General features: G+C 44.2%; 1 protein-coding gene and 1 long non-coding RNA gene across 3 annotated transcripts in view; one reads left to right on the plus strand and one right to left on the minus strand.

Moving 5' to 3' along the window:
* PPP2R5E (protein phosphatase 2 regulatory subunit B'epsilon) overlaps positions 1 to 3,106 on the minus strand; it is a 74,316-nt gene extending 71,210 nt beyond the window's left edge. Inside the window, exon 1 of one of the 2 annotated variants that reach the window (XM_068192171.1) lies at positions 3,001 to 3,106. In XM_068192171.1, coding sequence (XP_068048272.1) covers positions 3,001 to 3,083 — 83 coding nt within the window. In that variant the 5' untranslated portion in view covers positions 3,084 to 3,106. The remainder of the gene's footprint in view (positions 1 to 3,000) is intronic. The other variant, XM_068192172.1, reaches the window with a different exon arrangement.
* LOC137475163 (uncharacterized) lies at positions 146 to 22,723 on the plus strand. Its single transcript, XR_010999713.1, has 2 exons — positions 146 to 245; positions 20,640 to 22,723. It is a non-coding gene; the product is annotated as an uncharacterized lncRNA (long non-coding RNA).
* Positions 22,724 to 25,262: the final 2,539 nt, after the last annotated feature.

The following is a 25,262-nucleotide window of genomic DNA, read 5'->3' on the forward strand; positions in this document are numbered from 1 at the left end:
GACCGCCCCCGACCGCCCACCGGAGCCGCCGCCGGGACGCGCCGCCTCAGTGGCGCCCGGAGCCGCCTTGGCCGCCGGGACCGCCGGGAAAGGGCCGCCCCCTCCCCCGGCAGCGCGGCCCCGCAGCCCCTCGCATCCCTCGCGTCCCTCGCGTTCCTCGCATCCCTCGCCCGGGCGAGCGGCGGGGCCCGGCGGCTGAGCAGTAAAACCCGGCGCTGCTGAGGGGAAACCGCGCTCAGGCTGAGGTAAAGCCCCGTCGGACCCTCTCGGGGGCACAGAGCCGCTTCCCGGGGCACTGCGGGCGAGGGGCCGCGCTGGGTGCAGCCGGAGGGACCGACCCGGCAGTTCCCTGCTTTGGGAAGCTGCGGCTGCACCCCTCACTGTTCCCTGCTGCAGCTCTGCACCCTTGGGTTTCTTAACCCAGTGTGTGATCGCTGTCTGCATCCCTTTTGCTTTTTTTTTTTTTTTTTTGGTTTTTTTTTTTAAATCCCCCAAGTATATTTATATATACTTGGAACCAGGGACCAGCATAATGACTGCGTGTAGATACCATGGTTAAATATCATCAATTTTGTTTAAATTTATGTACCCGATGGCTCGGCGTTTGATGGTTTTGGTTTGCTTGTTTTTGCTGTGGGTTTTCCCAAAATACATCTAATAGCTACAGGGTAACGAAGCTGGGCAAGGGTCTGCAGCACACAAGTCCTGTGAGGAGCAGCTGAGGGAGCTGGGGATGTTTAGTCTGGAGAAGAGGAGGCTCAGGGGTGATTTTAGTGCTCTGCAGCTCCCTGAAAGGAGGGTGTAGCCAGGGGTTCAGTCTCTTCTCTCTCAGACAAGTGACAGAAATGAGGGGACGCAGTAGGGGAGGTTTAGGTTGGACATTAGAAAGAATTTCTGTAGAGGAAGGGTGATTAGACATTGGAATGGGCTGCTCGGGGACATTGGTGGAGTTACTGTCCCTGGAGGTGTTTGAGGAAAGACTGGATGTGCCATGGTCTGGTTGACAACGTGGTGTTCAGTCACAGATCTCAGAGGTCTCTTCCAACCTAAGTGATTATGTGATTCTGTAATGGTGTTCACATGAACGTTATGTTTTAAAATAGGCTCCAGCATTTCACCTGTATTTCTGGCAGGGAAAAAAGTTGATGTCTCTGAGTAGCAGCCCTCCTATGTTGTTGTGACCAAATCCCTCTGATGTACAGTCTTTTTTTAGGAAATTGGCTCAAAGGCATTTTGAGAGCTGGTTGCTTTGGTGGGTCAGTCACATCCCTACTGTTTGTGCAGGTACTGAATCCTCTCAACATTACTAACCCTGCAAAGGATATCTAGTTGTTGTCCTACTCAGCTTCCTGACTCAGCTTTTGGCATAACGGAGGAAGTGAGACTGTGTCAGACTTGATTTAAAGTCATTTAAGCTGTTGTCAAACTGATTTCAAAACTGCTAATTTTCAGCCAGTTGCCTGGTCCAGCTCCTGCTGAGGAACCTGCAACACTAGTTAAAAGCTCATGGCCACTGAAGTATAACTGCAAAGGATGTGAGCAGTTTTGCCTCTTTATATCTTAAGATGTATGTCTCCCCTTTTTTTTTTTTTTACCTATAGACAAAGCAATTCCGCTTCCTTTCAATCCTTCCTGGTGTGGCACAGTTTTAAACCTCTTAAGATGCTTATGTCTTCTCCTTGTGTTGTCTCAAATTCATTCACATCTTTTTTTTTTTTTTTTTTTTCCTTAACTGTAGCACCCAAGACTGGACATTACTAAAATTAAGGCCTCAACAATGCCAGCATCTGCTGTCCTGCCTGTCACAGACCCCATTCCTGTTTACACATGCCAATACAAATGCTTTTGAGTCAGTCTGATCTAGTCACAATCTTGCTGACCTGTTTTACCCCTGCATCCATTTCTGCTGACCTCCCAAGCCAGTTATTTCTCCCTCAAGTAGGCAGTAGTGCTGCTTGAGAAGTTATTTCCTGCAACAGCCCTAATGCTATGCCTTCATTTTTATTTTATAATCAAGCAGTCGAGGCATCTTTTAAAATGAAATTCCACATGATTTTAAGTCAGAGAACTGTAGAATTTGCCATCCTCTGTCAATTGATTGCACTTCTCAGAAGGATTGTATTTTAAAAAGCAAAACAAAGATTGAACTGTGCCACAATTACGGAAGGGTTGTGTAACTCTAAATTTAGAAGAGCGATTTGTATGTATTTATAGACATTTAAAACTTTAAATTTTCTTCAACTAAACCAGCTAAAATAACCTAATTGCAAACAAGGGTGGATAACAAAGAATGTCAGTTGGAGTTATACCAATATAAGGTAAAATATGGCAAAAACAGTGCAACTGTTTTTTCTGTCCCATCAGTGAGGGACAGAACATGTATTTCTATGTGTTTTGCTGTTCCGTGTGCTTAATTCTGATAGCTCAGAATTCCTCAGTTCTGTTCATTGCCCTGTGTGCTGCTTTTGATGTGAACAGTGCAATGAGCAGCTCATAAAGCTACTGGCAGCATGATCTGTAGAAGGGGGGCTCTAGCACAGCCTGATGGCTACACTGGCACTTGAGGTGCAGTTGAGCAAGTCATTTTCCATGATCCATGATTGTACATCAGTTTTCCTAGTATGAGATTAATCCATCTTTGTAAAACATCAAATATCTAAAACTGAAGCCTGTGATGTGGGTATCTATTGAAATAACTGCCATAGAAGGGATAAAAATCAACAGTGCTGTCCAAGTCCACTGTCCAGTGTACACAGATGGTTTTACTCTTCGTTCTGACTTTCTATAATAACTACAGAATTAGTTCTTCAGTACAGCTGAACAAGCTGGTAAATAATGCATTCAGCTAATTCATTTCGTAGATGGTCATCATGTAGTCTGGTTGGTCCATTTTGGCTGTGTAAAGCATTTTTATGATCTGTTTTATATCAGGTGATGTTTGGACAGCAACAATTCAAGAAAAAAATACAGGCTTTATCAGGGAATAAACAGAAATCTTACCTTTTCTTTATCACGTGGCCATCAGATTTTATGCAGTGGGCTTCCCATTTATTTCCTGGTCGCTTTCTTTTTTCTACTTTCATCTGTGATGAGATTTCAGAACACAACATAAGATATGCTGATGTTTCAAAGGGGATGCTGTTACTTGTTCTCTGTTACTCCTATTATCTTATTATTATTATTATTATTATTATGCTGTTACTCCTATTCTCTGGTTAGCCTGTATTTTGTAAAAATTGCTACTTTGAAAATGGTTACGTGAATCCCAAGCAGAGATGGAGAAGAACTGAGTACTGCAGGTGTTTTACATAGATGTGTATCTGTATATGTTTATGTATGTGTTTGTATAAATACATGTAATACCCATTTGCAAGAATAAAAATTAACTTTCCTCAAATAAAAGTTCACATGACCAACATCTCCCATACAAGTGTGTGGGCAAATATATGAAAATATGTGCACATTCAGTACCTGCAGGCCTTCCTGGAGCAATAATAAATCCTTTTGATCCATGTTTTTCCATTGCTGTCAAAGGTACAAGACAAACCTATTCTTTTTCAAACTTACACTGCCTCGCTCTCCTACAAAAGGGCTTTTAAAAAATAGCTGGAAAGGAATTTACAGGGCCAGCTCCTCACCAGTTCAGCTCTGCTTTTTAGCACCCAGACAGTTGGAACAGCAGTCAAGAGCCCTCCAGAACAGAGATTTTTGTACCAGTGACTCAGATTTGTGCCACTTCACGTTTTTTTGTGTGTCTGGATTTCCACTATAGACCATCTGTTATGGCCACCCAGGCAGGAGTACAGAAGCTCTCATCCACATTGGCATTCTGCTCTTTGCAGAGCAGCTTATCAAACAGGATTGCTGCAGAGATACCACTGTGGAAGTCCTGCTGTATGGAGTGATAAACATAAATGGATCTAGCTGGAGCTTGTTTCACCAGGCACATGTGACATGTATTTGTCTACAGGAAGGGTCACATAATGTTCCATAAAGGATCTCCTATATGTCAAAAGGAGAATTATCAGGGTACCATGGGATTAGTCCAGATATTCCCTGTTCCAATACTAGGAAGCAAGGAAAGACTTGATCTCCCCAGAGAACTAATTATTCAGACCATCAGGAAAAAGACCAGCCAGAGAAAGTGCTATGGAGGAAGCAGCAGAGCTGTTCGAAGAGGCAAATCAGCATCTGAACAAGGCTTTTCTGATACATCTTTTAACAAAAATGAACGCCGTGGAACACAGCATCAAAGTAACTGTCCTGCTCCATCACTGGGATTGAAAGGGCACAATCTGAGACTTTTTTGTTTGTTTTTGAATCCAATTCACGTGTAACAAGAAAGCTTTCTGCTTAAGTCTGTTCACCCTGCAGTTGACTCCTGATTTGTGTTTTTGGTTTTGGGGAGGAGTGGTGTGGCTTTTAGGCAGTGTTTGCAATTGCCATACCAAGTTTCTCTAATAATAAGCAAGTGCTTGTTACAGCTTCCTCCTGCTCCTCCTTGTATCAGCTGTGCCATGGCACTGTCAGTGCCCTCAGGAACTGAATTCCTGGTGCGTGTGGGGTAAGCATTTTAGGGTCATAGACACAACTACCAGAATGGGAACTAATTCTTCCTCTCTGTTTATAGACACTGCGTCATTTGAGATCTGTTTCTGTAGTCAACATGGCAAGATAAGTAGGAGCTTGCTCGCCTTGGCAGCTGGCTAGCTGCCTCCTCCAGCACAACACTGCTCTCACTTATTCCCCAATTCATGGGTTTGTTCCTGCTTTGTTCCCCTCCCCCAGCATCTTAACTTGCCTCCAGGCCCCGGGCACTCCTTTAAGCCAAGTTTTCTGAATTTTTTTGTTCACTTTCCTCACTGCCTGTTCACCTCTTACCTTCCTCAGGCTTTGCGCTCCACTGCTGGGCCAACTCCTCTCCCCAACTGTCCCTGCTCACCCCAACTGTCACCTACAACTGCCGCAGAAGGTTCTGGTGCTGCCCCTTCTGCCAGGGCAGTACCCACAGGACAGCCTCTGGCTCCTGAAACTGCCTGGAAACAGCCACGTGTGTTACATGTTCCCCTGTGCCACTGGGGGATGTCGGAGTCTCAGGTGAAACAAGCTCGGCATGTGCTCTTTGCTTTGTGATCAAGTGTCCCTCACATACCTGAAGGGAGCCTACAAGAAAGATGGAGAGAGACTTTTTGAAGAGCATATAGTGACAGGACAAGGGGGAATGGCTTCAAACTGAAAGAGAATCAGTTTAGATTATGTATAACAAAAAAGCTTCTTTACTGTGAGGGTGCTGGTACAGGTTGTCTAGACCAGCTGTGGCTGCCCCATCCCTGGCAGTGTTCAAGGCCAGGTTGGACGGGGCTTGGAGCAACCTGGTCTGGTGGAAATTATCTCTGCCCATGACATTGGCTAGGAATGAGATGGTCTTTCAGGTCTCTCTTAAACCAAACCATTCCTTGGTCCTGTCTCCTCCTGCATTTCATGTGTTACAAACCAATATGTACCCTGCCATAAAACCGTCCTCTTCAGGTGAGCACCTTCTATTGTGGCCCAGCTTCCTACTTACAACATCACTCTGGAAAGAACAAATGAGTAAAATACCTCTGTGTGTGTGGTGCAGGTGCCCAGAAAATGTGAACTGTAGGACTTCCCAATCTCCACTGAAGCATCACCAGCTCCCAAGTTTGGTGCATCTGTCATGATCATAGCAGCAGTTGATAAAACTCCTGGATTTTTGCACAAATGCAGAGACCCTGAGGATGGAGTAGGCTGAGATAGAGATATCTTGTTCTCTTTGTTGTAAAAGAGAACAGGCAAGTATTCATGTTGTATTTTTGCAACCTGCTTTATCTCGTGGTACAGCTTTAACCTATTGGATACTTTTTAGATTTTCAAATTACGGCAAATGGAAGTGTTCTATAGTCAGTGGCTCAGCTCAGCACTGTAAGGAATGCTTAACATCAGAGGGGGTCTAGCAGCACTTAAGTTTAAACTACAAGTCTTAATGGGTTCCAAATTTTGCAGTAGGGATGAATGGATATATAGGAATACTGCCAAAATGGGAAGGATATAAAAAGAAATAGGAGCATTTTCTAGGGTCTTCCGAGATCCACTGTCAGGTAAACAAATACAATAATTTTGCCACTGAGAAAATTACATTAATTAGGAGGTTGTAGTTCTGTCCTGACCCTGTACAGGAATTTCAGATACCCTATAAATGACCAGTAAGAAAGGACTTTGTGTGAGACAGGAACTGGAGTTGGGATCCAAAAGCTATAAATCCTAGAAAAAGGCAGAAATACATTAGATTGAGATGGAAAATAGCAAAGAAATGCCTAAATAATCTCATGACTAAGCAGACCACACAAAAATAGATAACTGGAACACGAACAAAACTGATGTTCTTCTGTGCAAGCACTGGAAGTTTAAAAACTCTAAGAGATGACGACACCTCACTTTAAAGGAGCACTCTGATAGGACTGATTTTTAGGAAACACTGAGAAGGAAAGGCATTAAAGCCTCCCACATACTTGATGACCTAAAGAGTTGAGGATGCCAAAGTTGGGAAAAGAATAGCAAATAAACAGAAAATATACCACTGTATGAGTCCATTGTGCATCCCTCCTTATCTCCAACTCTGTGTAATTTAGGGAAAGCCAAGAAATAAACTGCCTTGGTACAATTCCCACAGAAGGAGAGGATTCACACACTGGTGATCTTGATCTCAAAATCAGAAAAACTTCATGCCAAATTTGACAGAGGTTTGTCAGGATCTTCAGTGGAAGGGAGACAGGTGAATGAGTGAGTTATTTATCAAAACTGCTTTGTATTTTTTGTTCCTATGTTATCTGGCAAGGTGGAATATTGCAAGTTTCCACATTCTGTTAGGAAGGCAAAAGGTTTGAACAGGTTCAATAAAGGAAAATTTTAAAAACAGATGCTCAAGGGCACTGAGGAGATTAAATTGTCCTCATATTTAGTGGGCTGCCTTAATTGCAACATACATGACACATGCAACATATTAATGAGTGGAGAAGCCTGTCTAAGTACTAAATAAAAATGCATCACTATCAGCTTTAAAAGTCTGCTCTGTAGAGAAGTCTAGACACCAGATTTAGGGTAAGATAGCTCAGTAATTACAGAAGAATTGGAACCAATAAAAAAATCTGTGTTGTGGTAATATTTGGCTTATTATCACTATTGAGTGGCTTCTTTGACATGCTGTGCAGTCCCCACACTTGGGGAATTTTCAACATAATCCATTGTCAGGTGGGACCTCGAAGAATTTATAGCAAGAATCAATAGCCAAGACTTGAGTGAGAGCTGATCAAAAACAGAGTTGAGATTTCCCTTTCTAAGAAGCAAGAAGAAGTTTAAACCACAATTTGCTGGGGCACCAAGTGGCACCAGAGGACACCTCTGGAAAGTTTGTCTTAAGCTATATTTAGTACATCCAAAGAAATTGTAGCTCCCACTTGAGGCATTTCAGCTCAAATACAAATAAATAAAGAAATATTTTAGAGAGTTGTGTGCTTCTGAGTCATGTTTAGTTCTAATATGTGCCTTTCTAGGTGAACTCCTGCCTTGGAGCAGATTAATTTCTAACTGCAATTCTATAGGTGTGCATCTCTACTTCCTGTGTTAAAGCCCATCAAAAATACACTAGGCACTGAAATTCTAATATTGAAAGCTTTTAGTAAAATGGCTAATGAGAGCCCTTCAGACAAGCACTTCTCAGCAAGTTTGTTTTAGAATAATTATAGTTTCTTGCAATTACTAGCTTTTAATGATAGGCTGTTGAGACTTTTTTTTTAGTTCCATAATCTTTATAGAGTCTTTTGTTCCTGAAATTTTATCACCATCTTGATGCATGAGTGTGAGATACTCCAGGGAAATGCTGTTCAATGCCTGCTTGAGTACAATTTTAAAATGTAATTTTTTTGTCTTTTCTCTGATTTATACCTAGGTCAAATTCATATTTTGATCTTGGGTTCCTTCTTGAAAACTCACTGCATCTTCATTTAAGATCTAAAGTATTATGTCAGTCGCATCCTGGGAGATGTGAAAATAGATTTTTTTCGTCTTCTTCATAAAGCATCCTTTCTGTGTTACTAGACTTTCCTCCAAAGTACACTGATTTTCATCCAGAGTTTCTTTCCATGACATTCAAACTGTTCTGATCACATCAAATGTAATTCCATCCCCACTGAAATCCACCTCAGGCTTTCTCCCAGTGTGATCCAGCAATTTTTCTTTGGGATGTTACAGAAGTTGCACACTACCATTCTGATACACAGCAGTGAATACACTTAGGAGACTTTTTCAGAATTCCTGGAAGCATTGCAACTCAGCAAACTGGTTTGATACATCTGTGTAAGCAATTTAGCTTGTCCCCTGTTCCCCCAGTGCTTTGCTTTTGACAAATTGACAGAATTCTGACAAATACACTCACCAAAGCTTTCACTCAGTGCCTATCATCCCATTCAAATGGTTTCTTCACAAAAAATACCAGTAGTGTTAGTCCTGCTGGTGATCATCTACAGGACGTTTCAACTTCAATGCCACATATGCAGAATGATTTATTTTATTTTTGCTGCAAAAAATATTTGCCACCTGAAATATTCTCCACTTATTCAAGCCATTAGACAGAAAAATAAGCAAGGCTGTGTGCTTTTGACAGAGATTTGCAAAAATCCTGATTACCTCCTGGGGAAAAAAGGGTAAAAGACATTTCCAGAGAAAAGTGGGGCATCCATTGTTGCTGCATGCTTAATTTTATTTGATTTACTGTACTTAACTTTTTCCCTTGTTGGCAAGAACAGCCTTAGCTGCTGCTCATGCTGTTTGCCAGCACCTCCATCTGCATCTTTGGTTACTCCTCGGATTCCTTCTCCTCCTGCATTTGCAGAATGCTGCTTGCATCCTCTGCTCCCCTGGGAATGTTTCCCCTTTGTGGCTAACATTCACAGCAGCATGGAGTTACTCTCGTTGTGGATGACATTTTCCTGCAGCTGCAGACACCTGAGCCCAGCTCCCTCTGAGCCTCCTCCGTGGCCTTGGTGATCACTGGCAGTGATAAGGGAATGCCTCTGTCCCCTCTTCGGAAGTCTTGGATTGGCGCTGTGAATCCACACCCACATTTCAGTTCTGTCAGTAATCCCAAATCCCCCGTGGGAGAGTTTATCTGAATTAATCTCATCTTGTAATTTTGCCATGTAGGTTTATTTTGCAGCTGGACCATTCCTTATCTTACCTTTTGTAGATTTTTTTTCTCTTGGGAGTGGTTTCCATAAAACACCTCAGAAAGCATTTAATTCAGTCTCAAAGTTAGTGCTGCATTTGCTTGGAATTTCTGTCTGGCCTGTTTTCTGCTGACCTTTACTTAAATTATTATGAATATGCATGTGTGCATGTGTATTTGCAGTGCTTTCTATCTTGCTCAAGTTTAATTTTACCCCATAAGGCAAGCTTTCCTCTCGAGTGTGATGTCCCAGTTGTTTTATTAGGATTGTGACAAGTCTGCTCACACGAGGCACATCCACAGCACAACTGAATGAAAGCAAACATCCTGTGTTCCTCAGCCTCCTCTAAACCCCAGCAGATGGCTGCTGCTTTGGCAAACTGTGAGCAATAGGATGGATCACATTTCCCATGCAGCAGACTTATTTCTGGAATCCAAACCCAGTATACTTCCAGAAGGTGGGAACGTGGATCCAGCCACAAAGCAGTTGAGCCCAAATCAGTCCTACATGGTGACTCTCCATAGCTCAGCCCCTCTTGCTTTTTGGGATGGATGTACAGCAGGGCTGAGCAAATGCAGATGGACTGGTAACAGCTTCCACGTGCAAGTCTTTAAACACCAAGCCTGAAAGTCCTTTGTGCATTTGTTAGGATCTGTGTATGTTTATTTTTTCGCTCTGTGATTAAGTATCTTGTGGAGACAAATGGTGTTTTTTTGGAATGACTGGGTTTCCTTGATGCTCAGAGCCAGTTCCTGCTCAGGATGCTGGCAGGATCTGCAGGAGGTGATGTGTATTTTCTCTACCTCAGGTAACACTCAGGGGACACAGACAAATGTCCTCACCCTGGTTCCCTGCAGCAGCAGTACCCTGACATGTCTGTGCTTAACCCCAGCTCTGGAATCAGAGGCACTTCAGGGTCCAGGTGAATTAGCAGGAATCACAGAATCGTGGAATGGTTTGGGCTGGAAGAGACCTCAAAGAACATCTCATTCCAGCCCTGGTGTGGACAGGGGCACCTTTCGTGTTGCTCCAAGGATCATCAAACCTGGCCCTGACCAGGGATGGGGTATCCACAACTTCTCTGGGCAACTTTTCTCAGCTTGAAACTTGACCCTGCATGTGTGTGGCGTGTTCAGGGACCCATTCCCACGCAATTTTTTCTCCCAGAAGGAAGCAACAGAGGAGTTATTTGGGCTGCAAGTCCAGGCAAATAGCCTCTGCTAGGTCTGTTGAGAATGCTGTGCCCTGAGGAAAGGGCAGTTTGGGTGGTGGCTTCATCTTTTCTTGCTTAAAACTTTTCTCGACTGAGCAGGCTCGGTCTCAGCCATTTGTGCCCACTTTCCATCTCATGTTGGAGTATTTAGCATCAAAGAAGGCTTTTGAAAGAACACCTGCATTCTTCTACAACTTGTGCACTGATTTCTTTGCATGGTTGATCTTCAATGGGCTACACATCTGTTCTCTTGCATTCAGAGGCCCTAAAAATGATGCCATTTTTTTAGAATCATAGAATCATTAGGGCTGGAAAATACCTCCAAGATCATCAAATCCAGGAAGTAATTCTAAAGAATTACAAAATTTCTGATGTTTCTCCTCCAAATGTACTGATTATAAAAATGTCTGTGTGCAAGCTAGGCTAGCATTAACAATCCTTTATCATACAGAACCTCTCTGGTCATGCAAACCCAATACACAGTTAATGTATATCATAGGATATTTTCCTCCATCACACCAAAGTAGAAAGCTCCCAGTGGCTCTGAAGTGCATATTTCCATTAAGGATTCAGCAGGCTAGTCACAGTCCAAAACAATCTTCATTATTTCCTAAATCAAAGTTATTCACACTTCCAATTTTCCTTTACAATTCATTGTTGTTTTTTTTTTTTAACAAACTGTTGTTAAGGCCGGCACACTGTTGGTCAAAACCTTTGACTGTTGGTCAAAACCTCTAGGAGTAAGAGATAAGATTGTTGATCCTGTCTTCCAACAGCTGCTTCTGTACTTGGAGACACTCCCTAGCTGGTTATGACTTTTTCCCCACTAATGACTAAGTGTCATTGACTGGGGTAGGCAGCCAAAGACTTTCTTGAGATTTTTTTTTTTTTTTTTTTTTACTAAAGGCTGTGCTCAGGAAAATCAATACTACAGAAAAAAGCAACCGATCAACATTTCCCTTTACATAGAGAGGAGTTTCCATTTGCTTTATTTTATTATGTATCCCAGCCACAGAAGGATGGGCACTGAAATCACGTGGATAACCTGCAGCCATGGAACTCTGCCAATAATTTAGTATATTTTGCAAATTGCATTATTTCTGCTCTTGTTTTGGTTCTTCAGTCGAGAAGAAAGATTTTCAACGGGTTGTACTGACCCACTCAAAGGTGTTTGTAAATAAAGTATGAACCACAAAGCTGTATCTAGTCCTTTTGCTTACAGTTTTTCACGACATCAGTGCCTCTTGGGTTTTCCACTGAGTTTTTCAAACTTAGCAAAACCATCTGTGAACCATTTTGCCTGCTGCAGTGAGCCACAGGGTTTTGCATCTGGGAAGAGGGACAACAGTATAAACAATGCAAAATGAGACAAAGTCAGAGTCATTTTGGTTGGAAAAGCCCTCTAAGATCATTGATTCCAACCACTAATCCAGCATCGCCAAGCCCACCACTAAACCATGTCCCCAAGTGCCACATCTGCATGTTTTTTTAATACTTCCAGGGATGGTGACTCCACCACTTCCCTGGGCAGCTTGTTCCAATGGCTGTCAACCCCTTCAGTGAAGAAATTTTTCTTAATACTTCTCCATCTCTACAAAAATTTATGTTTCTGGTGCAAGTGGGCTTGAATAAAATTGCCATGAATGACAATACCCGTGGTCAAATGAAGCATCAAAATCACTTATTCCTCAACAAGAGAGCTGGAATCAAGTGTAAGTACCTGAAAGGAACCTGTAAGAAAGATGGAGAGGGACTTTTTACAAGAGCCTGGAGTGACAGGACAAGGGGGAATGGCTTCAAAATGAAAGAGAGTAGATTTAGATTGGATATTTGTAGAAAAAATCTTTACTGTGAGGGTGGTGAGGCCCTGGCACAGGTTTCCCAGAGCAGCTGTGGCTGTGCCCCATCCATGGACATGTTTAAGGCCAGGTTGGATGGGGCTTGGAGCAACCTGGTCTGGTGGAAAGTGTCCCTGCCCATGGCAAGGGGTTGGAAGGAGGTGATTTCAGGTCCTTTCTAACCCAAACCATTCTATTGATTCCATTTCTATTGATGTTTGCTATAATCAGAAGCAAGGGGCCGTGTGCACAGCCTTGCAAATTTTAAGTGGGAGAGAAACTTCTTACGAAAATCCTGACCAGAGTCACAGCCTGAAACACACTCAGCCAGAAGCCTTTGGTGACCACTGATCCTCTCACCTTCCTGCTCCATACCCACACACAGATCCCACACCCTGTGGATATCCCACATCCAGCTCAGGGTTTTCCCCCCTGTAACTGCTGTGGGTGCCTTACAGTACCCAAAATCTCTTCCACCCAGCCAGGGGCTCCAGCACTGCCACAGAGGAGGACAGCAAGCTCCAGCTCATCAGGCCCTTGAAGAGGGCAGTGACCCTGTGTGGCTCTTAAAGGAGGTAACAGTAGGCTCAAGTTGTTCAGGAGAGAAATACAAATAACTCCCTACGAGTACAAATAAGGCACATTCAAATGTGCTTAATTGTGCGTGCCTGTCTGGAAGTCTGGCTCATCATTCCTCTTTCCATTTCTCACTCAGAGGGTCACCAGTGCCTGAAAACACTGATGTGCCAAGGAAGCCAATTCCTTGTGGGGGCATGACTCTGCTCCACACAGACATTTTCCCTTCTGTCACTTGGCATAATTCAGTATGGGACTTGAAAATTCAAAATATAAACAAGAGAGATGAAACAGGGCCAATCATGTTGCAAGCAGAAGTCTCAAACCTTCCCAGTAAGTGAAGAATACCTCTCCTCTAGAAATACTAGCAATTTCTCCATTTTCAGCTTAACCAGAATGATTTCTTTGCAGCTTTTAACCTATGAGGATATTGGGGCAAAAATACCATGGTCAAATAAGTCATGTATGAGACTATAAAACCACTCAATGCCTCACAATACACAATTTATCAAGCAAGTTTCTCCGATCTCCTAGTTCACCTATTCCTGTGAATTGCTTATTGCTTTTCTTTCTTCCTCAGGATCATTTTCTCCTGTAACTTTGTTATTTTTTAACAGTTCTTTCGCCGGTAAGAAACTTCAGGGTATTTAAGTATCATTCCAATGACAGAATGACAGAACTGTCCCCTGTATTGTCTTTTAGTGGCTTCTGGTTATTCCCATGTTCCAGGATGCACCAAGTTACTGCAACCTTTTCCTGAAAATTGATAAATCTGAGCTAAATTGACACCTGAGCTAAACAAATAGAAATAAGCTAAGAATTTATGAGAGTGAGGACGGCATGATCCTTTCAGAGAAATACTAAACTGAATTAACAAGAGTGACAATTTCTTACCTGGGAGGGGAAGCAGGGAGAAGAATTCAATGAAAGTTAATATTCCTGGCTAAAGAGTTGAAAGATCCATTCTGCATTTTGTCAGGGAAATTATTCTGAGGAAGAAAAAAAAAACTGTATGAGTATATGAAAATACATTCCAATCTATGAAATATATGAAAGTATATATGAGTATGAAAATATTTGTGATGCTTTAGTAAATGAGGAGATGTCATCTCTTGTGAAGGAAACCCAATCTTAATTTTAGTGTTTCCTGTGCTGTGGCCTTGTATGGTGTAGGCAAGTTGCTGAATGGTTAATTTTGACTTCTGCCATTATAATGCACCTTATTTCTAATTGGAATTATGTCCAGTTTTGGCTCCCAGACATTCATCCTGTCATATGTTGATTATTGTAATAAATATTGTCATTACTGAATTTATTCCTATATGCAAACTGAAGATCAGAGTCTGCAGTGCTCACAGGCTGTTTCAAGCAGGATAAGCAGCCTCTTAAAACCTTCGTCTTCTCTCCTGTGGTTTCCCAGCCCAGGAGAGGGAAGGACTGCAGGGTCAGTGGAGAAGAGGTCCTGGAGCCAGGCTTGTACTTTTGGGGGTTGATTTTTCCCCCTGTACATTATGAACTCTGCAAGGAAAATGAGTTTAGGCATCCCACTCTGATAGTCATCCCACCAAACCTGAATTCAGCAGTTCTCACAGATGTGTGGCAGGATTAGATACTCATATTCTTGGCTGTTAATTAACTTTACTACTAATTGTGATGCCTTCACAGAAGCCTCTGTTGCAATAGAAATTTTAAGCAGGCTTAAGTCGGGATGTTTCTCACATGTAAATAGATCTCAGTGGCACACAGGCTGTATTAAATCCTGTATTTGACTAAAGCACCTAGAGAAAGACAATTCCTTGTAGTGGGGTGAAGCCAGGTGCCCACCAAGCCACTCTGTGAGTCCCCTCCTTCAGCAGGATGGGGACATGGGGAAATAAGACGGAAAAAACCTCATGGGTGTCGATAAAGGTAGTTAAATAAAGCAAAAGCAAAGGTCATGCATGGAAGCAAAGGAAAACAAAGTATTTATTCCATACTTCCCACCAGCAGGCAGGGTCCAGCCACTTCCTGGGAAGAGCTTCAGCATGCAGCAGCTGTAAGGATGGAATGCCCTCCCTCTTTCTCCACTCTCAGTTTTTATTGATGACCAGGCACCAAATGGTTTAAACATCCCTTTGGTCACTTGGGGTCAGCTGTCCTGGCTGTGTCCTCTCCCAAATTTTTGTCCACCCACAGCCTCCTGGTGAGGGGAGGATGCTGGAGAGGCAGGTCGATGCTGTGGAGTGCTGGGCAGCAGCAGCCAGAGCAGCAGTGTGTTATTTATCAACACCTTGCCAGCCACCAGTACACAGCACAGCCCTGTGAGGGCTGCTGTGGGCATAATTAACTCCATCCCAGCCAGACCCAGCACAGCACAAAAAACATCTTCAGCCTTCCCGTGGTGGGGGCTGTGAACACTCACAGCCATTTCAGACCTGCCCTGGTTTCCAAGAATGATGATTTTAAAGGGATTGTCAGTGCCCTTAGGGCAGTAAATACAACACTGCTAAAGTGTTGGTAAGCAAACTGAGCTGCAGGAGAGATCCATGGTTTTTCAAACTAAAATGAAATGAAACAGACTTGGATTATCATCTCTTCCTACATAATGCACAATGGCAGCGAGCACAGATGGGCTCCTGCACACACTTCATGCTGCATCCCAAGTGTGTGTGGTGTTAAGAGCTCCCAAAATTTCTAAAACCCACACAGGAACACAGCAGGGAAGTCAAGTCACTGCAGCAGAGGACAGAAGGCAACAGCCCCTGTGTGTCCCATGGTCTCTGATCTCACACCATCTCCTCCGTATCACCCCCAGCCTCCTGTTCTTGTTCTCCCATCCAGCTCTTTAAGGACAAAAACATACAAAAAAAAAAAAAAAATAAAACACCAAAAGCTTGCTTTAGTGCCACCCATGGTAAAAAGCCTCCATTCATCTTTATCTTGAGGCTGCAGAGGATCACAGCCTGGATTTTTCAGAGGGCAGAGCCTGGTAAAAGTCCTTGCTCAGGGGAGAGGAGTTGGGCTAAGCACAAACCTCAGCCCCACTGCCCCCATCCCCAGGCCCAGCTCCTGCTGGACTGGCACAAGAGGTTCCCTGCCTGTGCTTCCCTTCCCCTCACTCTCATTAGCAAGGAAAACAGAGCTGGCAGCAATCCCAGCACTGCGTTTGCTAAATGGATCTGTTAAAATGTAAACAGAGATCACGTTGCAGGGCATCATCATAAAACACCGTGGGTGACAGCTCAGCTGCTTCCCAAACGCTGGCTGGGCTCCTCCTGCACATCCCAGTCCCAGCTCTCCTGACTCTTCCTCCTCTCTCCAAACATTTGCCCACTGGGTTTTTTGAAGGCTCATCATTATCTGTCAGTGCCCTGCAGCCTCACACCAACAGGAGCCTCGCCGCATCTCCAGCACATTTTGGAGCTGTACAATCTCTCTGAGCCTTCTCCTTCAGGAAAAGAGAAATTCCTGAAATAAGGGCCTCCTCAGAGGCCCCTTGCCATCCCTTCAGAAGCCCTTGAGTTTGCAGTTTAGCACTGATGGAGCACAGGACAGGCCACACGAGTTACACCTGTCCTGCTCCTGCCTGATACACATCTAGGAGGAGTTTTATCACCCCTTTGTCTGACTTCCAAATGAACGCTTTCGGGCTCTCTCCCCTGCTGCCCCTCCTCACTCTCTCTCACCAGGGGCTCGCAGGAAACCACCAAGCCTTTGCTTTATTCTCTTCCAAGAATTCCTTAAAATCATGTGTTCATTCCCCTCCCTGTCAGCTAGTCTGCAAAAGCTTGACAGAAATTGGAAGGGGCTGGGGAAAGGTTGGGGGTTTCTGGTTTGATGACCTTGACTTGCATTGCTGCTGTTCTCATCTCTTTCCCCTTCCCTGAGTGGTTTACTCCCTCAGTACATCAGCCGTGTGCCTCTCTCTGTCCCCTGGGTTTCCAGACCCCAGGCCTCAAATCTTTAAATTAACAAAATTAATTACCCCTGGTGATAGCTTTATAAACTTCACAAGAGGCCAAAGCAGCAGCAGCCTTGTGGAGCAGAGGGATGGAAGAGAGGCAGGAGTTCTTGATTCTGACCAGCTCTGGCACACATTTCTTATGTGCAGCTGGGGAGGTTTTTGCCTCACTTTCCCTCCCTAAAATGAAAAATACAACATCCAGTCCCTGTTTGAGACACTCAAAGGACAAGCTCTCTGGCATGACAATCCACTGTTTATCCACAAAACACCACAGGCAGCATGTACAGAGCTGTTCATCCGTGCAGGAAAACCTTGGGCCCTGCTGGTCACAATGAACACCACGAGCAGGTGGGAACACGTCAGAAAAAAAGTTAGTGGCACTCAAAGACTTTCCTAAGGAAGCTAAAAAGAAATGCTGTTTTGTACCATTTTCTAAAAGCTGATACAATATTTATCAATGGGTTTCAAGACCATTCTGCTCATGAAATATATAGTAGTTAAACCCTCCTGATGGAACAAAATGCATATTTTTATATTTTAAAAAATATTTCAATATTTTTATATTTATTTAAAATATTTTTATATTTTTAAAAGTCTGTGTTTTTAGAAACCTATATTCCATTTGGGTTCTAAAGTTTAGAGGTTTTAATTTCATTCCTTGAGAATAACTATGTAACATAACTTTAAAAATCACCTGATCCCTCTGCACATTCCAACAGGGAACAGGGCAGGTGGGCACAATGCCCTGCACTTCCCTCCCTTCTTTCAATATCCTGCATGAAGCCCCACAGCCCAAAAATGTCAGGGAGCAAGAGAGTGCTCTTGGGGCACACATTCTTGCAGTTTGGGATTAAAAATATTTCTTTTAAACCAGCATGTTTCCTGTTTCTTTGGGGCTGTCTCAGTGCTTGTGTGGTGAGCCAGGGAGGTGGAATTTTCCTGGTAACTGTCAGGTTCACCTTTGCCTAAAGAACAGAGATTGTTTGAGATCAAGAAGAGCAAGGCAGGCAACAGGAGGTTCGTAGAGATCACGGAACCACAGAATCATCGTGGCTGGAAGAGAGCGCTAAGATCACCGAGTCCAACCATCACCTCTGCACTGCCAAGGCCACCACTAAACCACGTCCCCACATGCCACATCGCCACCTTTTAAATTTCTCCAGGGATGGCGACTCCCCCACTGCCCTGGGCAGCCTGTTCCAATGCTTGACAACCTTTTCTGTGAAGAATTTTTTTTCTTACATCCAATCTCAATCTCCCCTGGTCCAGTTTGAGGCCGTTTCCTCTAACCCTGTCCCTTGTTCCCTGGGAGCAGAGTCCGATCCCCACCTGGCTCCACCCTCCTGTCGGACTGGTAGAGAGTGACAGGTTCTCCAGGTTAAACACCCCCAGCTCCCTCAGCTGCTCCTCACCAGACTCGTGCTCCAGCCCCTTCCCCAGCTCCGTTCCCTTCTCCAGACTCGCTCCAGCCCCTCAGTGGCTTTCTTGCGGTGAGGGGGCAGAACTGGACACAGGCTTTGAGGTGTGGCCCCTCCAGTGCCCAGCTCAGGGGGACAATCCCTGCCCTGACAAAGACCAGGTGCCACTGGCCTTCTTGGCTACCTGGGTTCTGCTGTCTCAAGTGTCAGTTCAGTAACACTCTGTTTTTGCAGTAAGATGACACCAGCTTGCACAGGAAGTTAAAGCATCTCTAAAAAAAAAAAATAGGGAAAAGAAAGGGAAGACACGAACACAGCAGCAACAGCTCTGAGCTCTTGCTCCTCCTGCCAGCCACACGTGCAGGGTTTATTCTCCTGGACCTTGGATTCTGACCCAGCAGAAAGCCCTGGTTTACACCCACAGGAGCTGTGCAGAGCTCCCTGTGGCCTTTCTTCCCTGAGCTCCTGAGCGTGGCCCAGGTGGAAATCCAGGATCCACAGGGAAAAGCTGCGCCGTGGCTGAACTCGCCCAGCGGGGTGGAAAACACGTTAAGAACTGGAGGGGTTTTGTATTTTGCAAACAAAAGGAAGTTCATTTCCTCTATTAGCTCACCATAGCACCACTATGTGCAAAAACATGCCTGGAGCTCTTGAAATACCTTCACTTATTTCTGCATCTACCAAATTTATTTATAGAGCCATCTGGAAAACACTGGCTCTTCATTTACAAGATACTGTGGAGCTTTTTGGAATTGTTGCACCAACAAAACTCTCTAAAAACTTACAGAAATTGTCAACTATAATCAAATCTCGGGAATTTTTTTGTGTGTCTGTGTCTTTAAAGAGTATTGACAAGGCAGTTAAAACTGCTGTATTAATGCATAAATAGGTAATTCTCCACGTGCTAATCTTGCCGTGCTAGTAAATTTATTAAATGTGTCTAATAATAAATCAGCAAATGGGTCTAATACACACCCCTGTAAGAAACCACAAATACTCCAGCTATGTCTCGTTTAAATGCAGTCCTGGGGCATTCTAACAGTTTAGGAAATAAATGGGAGCAAATTTTTTCTATGAAATAGAATAAACCTGCTGACTTAGAACATCTGAAACAAAAGCGAGGTGAAGCCTGGGAGACAGGAGTGTCCTGGCTGGCAGGTGGGGACAAGAGAGGGAAGAGCAGCTCTCACCCCCTGCACATGGCCCAGAGCTCGCTCGGAACAACTGAGTTACAGCTCACTCACTGTCTAGGCATCCTGGCAATAAAGCACAACAGAAATGTTAAAATAATAACACTATTAAGAATAAATAAGGATTTGGGCTTATTTTAGCCAAAATGTTTTAACAAAGCGCCACTATTCATTCCTTGGCATGTGGTGGGATGCCTGTGTGCTCCTATTACTGCATGCCTGAATTGCCTTCATACTTTCTCCTGTTTGCAACAGTCAGGACTCCATAAATGCGACCCAAATATAAGAATTAATTCCAACAACGACTTAATCTACCTGTGGCTTTAATACCACACCCATCTAGAAAGCTACACAAGATCTTTATTACTGCCACGTTGATGGGTTGCTATCTCAAGGTATCCTCCTGACCCATACAGCATTATGTGTCTTCATTTATCAAAACGAGGTTGTTTTCTAAAATGCTCATTCCTTTCTAATAAACACTAGGTTGTCCAGTGCTGGCCTCAGCCAGTCTTTGGTTTTTGGGGTGTGAAGCACAACCACCATCCTAATTGATCCAAGGAACATCCCCCTGTTCATGCTGACCCCCCATGTATCAGTCCTAAATTGAGATAATTCACCCAGACCATTGCTAGAGTGAAGCCCTGAGCCTTCCTTCTTCAAATGGTGCCCAAATTCCTGTTCAAAAACACTGCACACTGTATTCTCTAAATGTCTGAGTGAAAAACCTTTAAAGGAGCCTTTGAGATCTCCATGTACCAGTCAGAAAAGTGTATCAGCCTCAGTTTCTTCAAGACACATCTGTCTACCTTTCTGCCTTCATTTTTCATGTATCTGCATTACTGAAATCAAAGACAAAAATCAGAACCACTGTGCTTGGTCTATGGGCATTGCTCTCCAGAGTTCCAGTAAAAGTTAAGGGAGCCACTTGCAGCTGTTTGGCCTGCTATGTGTGTGTTCAATTTATTTAATCTGGACCTGAAGTAGTGAGGGCTGGCACGCATTGTACTTGCAGGTATTCAATTCCTTTAAAAATCAAGGATTCCTGTATTAAAAACATCCAGAAAATCAGACTCTCGGTCTCTAAAACTGCTTCAGCTTTTATCTAATATACTCTCCAAATCAGTAATATCAAATATATTACCTGGGGTGCAAAAGTCCTTTAGTGCCCTACTGTGTATTTTGAGTTATTGGACCTTCTTTTTTCCCCCACTTTCAGGACACTTCTCCAAATGATTATTTTAAATCACCGCTGAGAGCTCTCCTGAACTCCTCCCAGCATCTCTCACTGCCACTTCTGAGGTCCTGCAGCCAAAGGCTGCTCAAGTACGGCTGCTCACCTTTATGGGATTGCAGCTCCCTCAAATCTTTAGTCAGAGAACGAGAGAGCAAGACTGAAATTGCTATTCAAAATGTAATCTATTCCCTTAAAAATACTGGTGCCAAGATTGCAGGAAAAGTATACAGAATAGCATTTTCTGACATTCTATTTCCAGAAAAGTAGATAACTTTCAAAATATAGATTTCAAAGTATCCAAAGGCACAAGGAGGAAGGCTGGAAGAAACACACATGTAGAAATCCCAGCAGGATTTCTACATCCAGCCTGTCAGGAAGCTGAGGCCATGCCTGCAGTGGCAGCAACTGCAGGTAACTCCTCTCCCCTTAGCCAATATACCTGTGCCAGGTCAGAACTGGTGCAGAAGAAGGAAACAGGAACCAAGAAGTTACCAAAGATCCTCAGAACTGGTTGATAGGTTATCAGCAAATAACTGCTAAGGAAGCAGGGAGCTGTATAATCACCCCAGCTGCAGCAAGCTCACAGACTGAATTGCTGCCTTTAGCTGTCATCTCCACACCAACTCCTGCCCTCCTATTTTTCCATGGTACTTGGAATCCCCAAATCCATTGGTTCCTGCAGAGCAGGGAGAGCAAGAGTGGCTCAACCAGTGCTCTGCTCACTGCTCCTGGAAGTAAAGAACACCCAGCCCTGGCGAGTGAACACCTTCTGCCTCTCACACACTTCACTGCCAAATCACACAGACAATCTCACAGACAAACCCCATCTCACAGACAAACAGGAACTGACTTTTATGCTTAAAGGGTGTTTATGTCTTGCATAATTTATTTGAGGTCCTATCCTGCTTACATCAAGATCAAGAATAAGCTCTTGCATGTGTTTCAAAAGGTAGAGGGTCCAGCTCCTTATCAAGGAGCTTCCCTGGAGAGATGCCCTGTCAGAGGGTCAGCTGGGGCCAACCTCCCCTTTTTATTCCTTCTCTCTGCTTCCCACTCTCCATTTGGTGTGGTTGGAAGTGCAGAGTCCAGCAGATCATGCACAGGGCAGGAGAGCTCCCAGAGGAAAGGAACAGGACTCATCTCTTCAGAAAAGCAGGTGCCAACACAACTTGCCACTAAAAAAGACCAAGAAGCCAAACAACAGAAGATCATTTTGAAGGGGTGAAGAGAAAAAATTCCAAAATAACCACGGCAGATGATCTTTAGGAGATGGGCAAGTGTGTCAGTTCTTTCGGGAGTACAAAAGTTTTGCTGATGGATTGACAGTGCAATTAAGTGCACCCATACCCAACCCCTCCTGACAGAAGGGAGCCTCTCCCCAAAACACAAATATTTAAGGGTGAGTGCCAGGAGGATGGGACCAGGCTCTTTTCATTCACAGGACAAGGGGCAATGGGCAGAAACTGATGCACAGAAGTTCCATCTGAATATGAGGAAAAACTTGTTTGTTGTGAGGGTGGCAGAGCACTGAACAGCTGCCCAGAGAGGCTGTGGAGTCTCTTGGAGATATTCAAACCTTGCCTGAACACAATCCTGTGCAACCTGCGCTGGGTGAACCGGCAAGAGCAGGGAGTTGGACCAGATGATTTCCAGAGGTCCCTTCCAAGCCCAAGCAGTCCAGTGTCCTGTAAAACACAAGAGGCAGCTCCAGGAGTGTGCAGGGGCTGAGTCAGCACTTCCCATGACAAAATGCACTGCTTCACACAACATTCTGACCTACAGAGCCACAGCATGGCAGGAGCCAAGAGAAAGCTGTCACTTGGAACAGTGTATAGCTTGCATTTTGTGTCTTTAAAATGTTTAACTGTATCAGCTTCTCTGCTAAGGGATATTTCAATGTAGCTATGCAGTTTGAACACATAGGACATGTGCCATATACAATCTGACCACAGAATAGCTTATGGCTGGCAACTGGCTAAATATATTCCACCCAGAAATGAATTCACAACTTTAGATTTGTCAAATAATTTCCAGCTCAACTCCAAAGTGTGGGTAAAATCCTACACTCAAGTAAATGATGAAGTTATCCACAGGCTGTGGGATGTCATCCTGAACATATTTTACTAGAAAAACAGGGGTGAGCATGCAAGTACTGCACTTACATTACAGAAACAAGAGAAAGAAAGAAGGAGTACATTTCAGGACATGCCAAATGCAAGCAAGTTAATTTTCATGAGTTTACAGCAGGATAATCTGCTGCTCAGATATATCACACAGCAGGTTTACTATAAACTCTGAATAAAAATGGACACTGTTTTTTGCATTTAAGTAGTCTATCTGGATTTTCATTTACTGGAACAAACCTGACACTGCTTCCGGAATGAGAGGTTCCCCTGGGGTTAAACAATTCACACAGTGATGATTTCCAAAAGCTACTTGCACACAGCTTTAATTACGTAAGGTTTATAAAGGTCAGAGCCGGACTCCTGCAAGGCCTTTGACACAGTCCCCTCCTGCATCCTTCTGAACTGGAGAGAGTTGGATTTGATGATGGGCTGTTGGGTGGATGAGGAATTGGTTGGTCACATCCAGAGGGTAATGGTCAACTGCTCAGTGTCCAGACAGAGGGCAGGGGTCTGTACTGGGACCAGCACTGTTTAATTAATGGCACAGACACTGGGATCCAGTGCAGCCTCAGCAAATCAGCAGATGACACCAAGCCCAGAGGTGCTGCTGACACTCCTGAAGGATGAGATGCCATCCAGAGGGACCTGCACAAGCTCAAGGAGTGAGACCACAGGAATCTCACGAGGCTGAACAAGACCAAGTGTTGGTGATGCACCTGGGCCAGGGCAGCCCTCAGTATCAATCCGGGCTGGGGATGAAGGGATCTAGAGCAGCCTTGCCAAGAAGGACTCAGTGCTGCTGCTGGAGAGGCTGGCCAGGAGCTGGCAGGGTGTGCCTGCAGCCCAGAAAGCAAATCCCATCCTGGGCTGCACCCCAGCAGCGTGGGCAGCAGGGCCAGGGAGGGCATTCTGCCCCTCTGTGAGAGCCCACGTGCAGTGCTGCATCCAGCTCTGGGACCCCCAGCACAGGAGAGATGGTTCAAAGGAGGCCACAGAGATGCTCAGAGCACCTCTGCTGTGAACACAGGCAGAGAGCTGGGGGTGTGCAGCCTGGAGAAGGCTCTGGACAGACCTTATTGCAGTCCTTCAATACCTGAAGGGGGCCTATGGGAAAGATGGGGACAAATGTTTTAGCAGACCCTGCTGGGATGGGCCAAGGGGTAAAGGTTTTGAACTGAGAGGGTAGATTCAGATTATACATAAGGAAGACTTTTTTTACAATGAGGGTGGTAAAACACTGGCACAGGTTGCCCAGAGAGGTGGTGGATGCCCCATCCCTGGAAATATTCAAGGTCAGGTTGGATGGGGCTCTAAGCAACTTGTCTGAATTGAAGATATCCCTTCTCCTCGCAGGGAAGTTGGATTAAATGGCCTTTAAAAGGTCCCTTCCAACCCAAACCATTCAATGATTCCATGATTCAGACTTTCTTACCAATGCTGAAGCCAACTTGGAAATGTCAAAATTACCCTAAGAGATTAAATACTGTCGGACACATTAACCTGATTTTGCGTCTATTATTATTTATGTGATCACACATGGATTCTGCCTGTGCTGTGGTCTATGAAATAGTGTCTGCAGCCTACAGAAGCAAGCAGTGTTAATTACTTGTTCACATGTGGCTTCCATCTATGTTTATTTTGTGGGTATTAACCTGAAATTAAGTCAAAACAAAAGAAAAAGAGAAACAACAAAACTGAGTATTTTCAGAGGCAACACAAGCCTCAGTCTCGTGGCAGCTGCTGTGGCTTTGCAGGATTTTAAGATACAGACACACATTTTTTCCCTTCTGCTGCTATTTCTGTTATGCACGTAAAAGGGAGAAATCAGCTTCCTAGAGAAAATAATGGCTTCAGCTGTGACTGATACAGAACAAATCAATATCCACCTAATCCAGAAACAAGACAATAGGCACAGGTTGCGCACTGCAAACTCTTCAGTCCCAGAACTCCCACCTCTGCTGCTTTAATTCAGAGGCAGCTGGCACAGCACACTGGAATTTCACTCAGCAGACACTTGAAAGCAAGTGGAGGCAACCACAAGCTCCCTCTCTGTGCATTTCTCTACGTGCACACCAACCTGTCTTCAAGACATCAAGCATGAGACAGACCCAACGACTTTACTCCAATTAATGTGTCAAGATACCAGGAAGAGAGTGGATAAACATCTAAAAAGCAAGTTACACACTGGGTACCTGCAATGAAATAGGTCTCAGAACCATCCTTCAGTCCCCCAGCCCCAGTCTGGCACTGAACCAAGTCAGGCCCTTGAGGGCTTTACAGTGAATTCAGAGTCTGAAGCTCATGGTCCACTCAGTTACGCAACAGGCAAAAAAACAGTGACCTGGGATAATAAATCTTGAGAGGGCACTTGATCCCTGTGCATCATAGCCCTGACACACACTGCCCACCTCATTTCAAAATAGCACAATGTAATCTGGAAAGCAACAGATAAGGATGTTGGGGACAACATGTGTAACAC

The sequence above is a fragment of the Anomalospiza imberbis genome, chromosome 6 (genome assembly GCF_031753505.1).
Source record: "Anomalospiza imberbis isolate Cuckoo-Finch-1a 21T00152 chromosome 6, ASM3175350v1, whole genome shotgun sequence".
NCBI lineage: Eukaryota > Metazoa > Chordata > Aves > Passeriformes > Viduidae > Anomalospiza > Anomalospiza imberbis.